We start from the raw sequence: 6,220 nt of genomic DNA on the forward strand, positions 1-6,220 counted from the left end.
ATCATTAAATTTTTATCGGTTAATAGTTAATTAATTTTTTTTTAGTTTTAAGTTTCTCTTATCTAATCTTAATCAATTTCAACCCTTCCAACTCTTCACTTCTCTACCACCACCACAATCATCACATCACATCTATTAGAATATCATAATTAGGGAACAAAATTAGAAAAATATCAAAGAGGATTAGAAAAAAATCAATGTAATTTATTAGGATATTATTCCATAACGAGTGTACTCTTAGCGTACTCTTAGTCTATATATTGGTAAAAACTTTGTAATCATATGAGAAATATGAATAACAAAAATGATACTTTTCTAAATAATTCTTTATTTCTTTCCTAAACTCTTTATACCATGGTAACCTGGTATCAGAGCAGAGTTAGGTTCTAGGGACTCAAAATCAACTATTTCTTTACAAATTGTAAATATGCTACGCAATAATTTTGGAATGCGATCATCACAAACCAATTCTGACAATTTGTCAATTGGTTTCAAACTAAACGGATATGATTATCCATTATGGGCAACTCTGATGAAAAAAGCAATTGGTGGAAGAAGAAAGAAGAAACACACCAAAGAAAACTGCTTAAATATTGTGGGTTACCCAGATTGGTGAAAAAATAATCCAAAGTCATCAAGAAATCAGAGTAAGGGAGCCACCGCTGTGAGCATCCCAGAGGTCACCAGCAGCAGTGACGAGGCCAGAAGAGAGGAAGCAAGTCACTATGGCAAGGCAGCAGCGGCGGTAAGGGCAAGGACTACTGAACTCCTTGCCTGCTCAGCCCAGACCGCGACTCAATATAAAGGGGATACCCAAAATCAGAATCCAATTAAAAAGATAAATGAATGGATTTTCGATTGTGGGGCTACTGATACTATGACTCATGACCTCCATGAGTTTAATAGCTTGACTATACCCTCAAAAGCTCATATTGAAACAGCTAGTGGAGAATTAATTGATGTTAAAGGAGGAGGCACCATTATTTTTTCAGAAAAATTAAAATTAAAAAATTACCTCTATGTCCCTGCACTATCATCAAAATTATTGTCTGTTAGCCAAGTAACAAAGGAATTAAATTGTGTGGTACTCATGTACTCTACCTTTTGTCTTTTACAGGACATTCTTACGAAGGAGATCATTAGGCGTGGTACTGAGCGAGAAGGCCTTTACTACGTTGATGAAGTAGCACACCAGGGTCATGGCATGCTTGCTCACGGTTACTAGGCAACTTTGGTTATGGCACAGGCGTCTCGGACATCCTTCATTTGGGTACCTCAAGTTACTATTTCCTAGTCTTTTTACAAGTAGTACTGAACCCCTCAAATGTGAAACTTGTATTCGTGCAAAAAATCACAGAGTTTCTTTTCCTCCAACTAACACTAGAGTCAATTCTATTTTTTCTCTAATACACTCAGATGTGTGGGGTCCAGCTCCTATTTCCCATAATAATTTTCAATATTTTGTGTTATTTGTGGATGATTTCTCTCGCATGACTTGGGTATATTTTTTAAAACATAAATCTGAAGTACCTGATAAGTTCTTTGCTTTCTACCAAATGATTCATACTCAATTCAACAAGAAAATCCAAGTACTTCGCTCAGATAATGGTGGAGAATTTATAAACCAGTCAATGCACGACTTTTTTATGAAAAATGGTCTTATTCATCAAACTTCCTGCCCAAATACACCCCAACAAAATGGTGTGGCTGAGCGGCGAAATCGTAAGTTACTTGAGATGACCCGAGCCATGCTTTTTGATGCACAAGTTCCAAAAATTTTTTGGCCTGAAGCTATAGCGACCTCTGCCTACTTACTAAATCGCCTACCTACCCAAGTTCTCCACCACAAAACACCCTTACAAGTCTTGGCTACTCAAACTGCAATCCCGCCTATTCTAACCTTACCACCTCGAGTATTTGGATGTTCCGTCTTTGTCCATATTCCCAAAGCCAATAGAACTAAACTTGATCCTTGTGCAGAAAAATGTGTTTTCGTTGGGTATGCTACACACCAAAAGGGGTATAGGTGCTACAATCCAATCACTCGTCGTATTCATGTGACCATGGATTGTGATTTTTTAGAATCTGAATTTTACTTTAGCCGCCAACATGGCATTCAGGGGGAGAACAATAAAGAACCACCAAGTTGGCTAAATAACCTTTGTTGCCCAGAAACTGTTCAAACAGAGCAAGTAGATGGAGCCACCGAGCATACTTCACTCAACGTAGAAAACAACTCAGTACATACAACCAGTGAGAGTCCTTTTGAGAATGTCAGACAAGAGGTAAGTAATTGTCAATCTGATAATTTACTCCCTGTTTTTAATGAGGCCACTAACAATAACAGTATAGCACTGGAACATAAAGAACCAGAACCCAATACCTTTATTCTTCCTCCAAGAAGAAACAGAGGGATGCCTCCTGATCGGTACTCACCAGAACATGTTCCCTGTAACTCAAGATACCCAATAAGAGTGGCTAGAGAAGGAATGGCAGATGTTGCAAAGGCTTTTTCCGCCAGACTCTTAACAGAAGACATTCCAAGAACTGTCCGAGAAGCTAATGTGAAAGCTGAATGGCGAAAAGCCATGAATATAGAAATGGAAGCTCTAGAGAAGAATGAAACTTGGGAAAAGTGTATCCTACCGACAGGAAAAAAGCCAGTCGGGTGCAAATGGGTTTTCACCATTAAACACAAGGCAGATGGCATTATTGAACGGTACAAGGCAAGGTTGGTGGCCAAAGGTTATACACAGACCTATGGTATCGACTACACTGATACTTTTTCACCGGTTGCAAAGATCAATACTATCAGGGTGTTGTTTTCAATAGCAGCAAATGAAGACTGGCCACTCCATCAATTTGACGTCAAGAATGCTTTCTTGCATGGAGAGTTGAAAGAAGAAGTGTACATGGAAGCTCCTCCAGGTTTCTCAACGGGATTTGGAAAACATGAAGTTTGCCGATTAAAGAAGGCTCTTTATGGGCTTAAACAATCTCCACGTGCCTGGTTTGGAAGATTTACAGTTGCCATGAAAAGGTATGTGTACAAGCAAAGCAACTCTGATCATACCCTTTTTTTGAAAAAACGGGGAGATTTAATCACTTGCCTAATAATCTATGTGGATGATATGATCATAACGGGAAGTGATGCTGAAGAAATTGCAAAATTGAGAAGGAACTTATTTACAGACTTCGAAATGAAGGATTTGGGAGGACTAAAATATTTCTTAGGAATAGAGGTTCTACGATCCAGCAAAGGAATCTTTATCTCCCAAAGAAAGTACATTTTGGACCTTCTGGCAGAAACAGGAATGGTGGATTGCAAACCAATAGATACGCCCATGCAAGTTAATCACAAGTTGAAGATGGTAGAAGGTGCCACCCTAGCAGATAAGGAAAGGTACCAGCGACTGGTTGAAAAACTAATTTACTTATCATATACTCGGCCTGACATAGCTTATGCTGTGGGAATAGTAAGTCAGTTTATGCATAAGCCACAAGAAGATCATATGGAAGCTGCTATGAGGATCGTTCGATATTTGAAGGGAGCTCCAGGAAGTGGAATCATTTTCAAAAGGAATGACTATTTGAAGGTTGAGGCATACACTGACGCAGATTGGGCGGGCAACCCAAATGATAGAAGATCAACAGATGGTTACTTTACACTTGTTGGAGGCAACCTGGTAACTTGGAAAAGCAAGAAGCAGAAAGTTGTAGCTCTTTCAAGTGCTGAGGCAGAATTTTGAGGGATCGTTAAAGGCATAACTGAAGTATTGTGGATAAGACAATTGATGACTGAGATTAGGTTTCCACCACAATCGCCAAGCTAGTTGAAATGTGACAACAAAGCCGCAATCAGCATTTCAGAGAATCCTGTACAACATGATAGAACAAAACATGTTGAGGTGGATCGACACTTTATCAAAGAAAAAATTGAGAATGAAATTATTGAGCTTCCATTTGTGAGATCAGAAGACCAGTTGGCTGATATTCTTACTAAAGCAGTTTCAAGACAAGCCCTTGCTAAAGTTCTAACCAAGCTGAGTATTGGTGATCCCACTACTCACCTTGAGGGGAAGTATTAGAATATCATAATTAGGGAACAAAATCAGAAAAATATCAAAGAGGATTAGAAAAAAATCAATGTAATTTATTAGGATATTATTCCATAATGAGTGTACTCTTAGCGTACTCTTAGTCTATATATTGGTAAGAACTTTGTAATCACATGAGAAATATGAATAACAAAAATGATACTTTTTTAAATAATTCTTTATTTCTTTCCTAAACTCTTTATACCATGGTAACAACATCTACCACTGCTACATACACTTTCCTTCACCTTCTCATTTTATTATTTTTACTGCAGCCTCTCTCAAGTCACCACTGCCATTACAACGCCATTTTCCACTCATTATCAAACTCAACCCCATCACAGGAGCAACTATCAAATCTCCACTCTCACACACAATAACAAGTATTTTTTTTATTTAAAAAAAAAACAAACTTGACAAGAGAAATAGAGAGCAGAAGGAGAAGAGAAATGAGACATAACCAAAGGCAGAATAAGAAAGGTGGATGAGGTGAATATCAGAGGCAGAAGGGAGGACGAACGCAAGCCGAGACGGAAGGGAAGGCGAACCAGAAACGGAGGCGGAGGGAAAGACGGGGGCCGTGAATCCGAGGCGGAGGCGGAGAGGAGGATGAGTGCTAGCCAAGGTGGAGGGAGGGCAAACCAGAGGTAAAGTGCGGAGGGAGGACGAGGGCGACGAATCTGAGGCAAAGTGATGATGAGAGTGACGGTGAAAAAGTAGGAGTAAGAGTTAGAGTGATAGAGATAATGGATATTTCGGTAATTTTTGTGTTTTGCGGTGGCACTAAATCATAAAAAAAAGTGCGTGATCTCTCGTTATTGAATGTAATCTCACACTATTAAAATTGAAAAAAAATTTGACTAACTACCAATTGGTAAAAACTTAATGATAAGGATAAAATTGAAATTATTTTAAACATTATAAACAAAATTGAATCAAATTAAATATTAACGATAATTTTAAAAAATTAAATTTTAAAAATAAAAATTATATTTTACCTCACATACATATATATGCATGCATAAATGCATTGGAAGTGCCTTATATAGTAGACGCTATTATGTAGTGGAAATAGCTATAAGATCGTTCCTCCTAGAGCAAGTTAGTAATGTTCATAACTCGTAACAGAAAGTCTAGGGATCAACAATTTTATTAAAATTTAACTAGCACTTAACCATAAAAAATAAAATGAATAATTTTTTATTATTAGATATAATCTTTCACTGTGAAATATATTTATGATGACTAATTAATGATTATATATCATAATTTCTACTGACCCCTAACACTCATCAACTCATAACTATTTTCTAACTACGAGTTACAACATCAACAAACTAAACAACTAAACTATAAATTATAAATTATAAATTAATTGAATAAAAATTTACATTCAATTATTTGTATATAAATTTAATAATTAAAAAATATTAAATAATTTAATATGTTTAATTAAATTACAATTTAATATTTTTAATTATAAATTTTACATAAATTTTTATCTGCTAATTAACTGTTTACACTACTTTCATTATCCTATGCGCACGCACCCACACAATTGAGCTTGTTTTCCTTTCAATTTCCACTATACGATTCTGAATTTGTTGATGGATTTATTACATTGTAATGATTCGTTGTCTTTTTTCAATTTTTTTCTTTTCTTTTTTTCTTGTCGTTTGGTTCTGATATATGATCTACTATTTATTTGACTACTACTTAGTATAAGGTCAACTATTGAGAGATACAAAAAGGCATGCTCGGATCATTCATGCACCAGCACTGCCACCGAAATTAACGCTCAGGTAATACTAGCTAGCCAATGAATTTTATACAATAATAAATAATTATTAAAGAATTAAATAGTGATTTATTTATGGATTTAATTAATAAATAATTATTAAAGAATTAAATAGTGATTTATTTATGGATTTAATGAATAAATAAAGTGTTTTAACATTTCATTCACACAACTTTGGCTTTTAATTAAAAAAAAAAAAACTTTCTTATTTTAAACCTTAACTATTAAGAATTTCGTAATCTTCTGTTCAATTCATTGCCCTCAATCACATTCAAATTAAAAAATTCATTTTGAGTTTTTGCATTCAAAAGATATTTATATTTAT

General features: G+C 35.5%; 1 protein-coding gene across 5 annotated transcripts in view; it reads left to right on the forward strand.

The window, feature by feature from the left end:
• LOC107645084 (agamous-like MADS-box protein AGL11) overlaps nt 1-6,220 on the forward strand; it is a 25,221-nt gene that overhangs the window by 13,208 nt on the left and 5,793 nt on the right. For all 5 annotated transcript variants that reach the window (XM_021103443.1, XM_021103444.1, XM_021103441.1 and 2 more), the window contains exon 3: nt 5,818-5,899. In XM_021103443.1, the coding sequence (XP_020959102.1) occupies nt 5,818-5,899 (82 nt within the window). The remainder of the gene's footprint in view (nt 1-5,817; nt 5,900-6,220) is intronic.

Source organism: Arachis ipaensis, chromosome B05 (genome assembly GCF_000816755.2).
Source record: "Arachis ipaensis cultivar K30076 chromosome B05, Araip1.1, whole genome shotgun sequence".
Classification (NCBI taxonomy): Eukaryota; Viridiplantae; Streptophyta; class Magnoliopsida; order Fabales; family Fabaceae; genus Arachis; species Arachis ipaensis.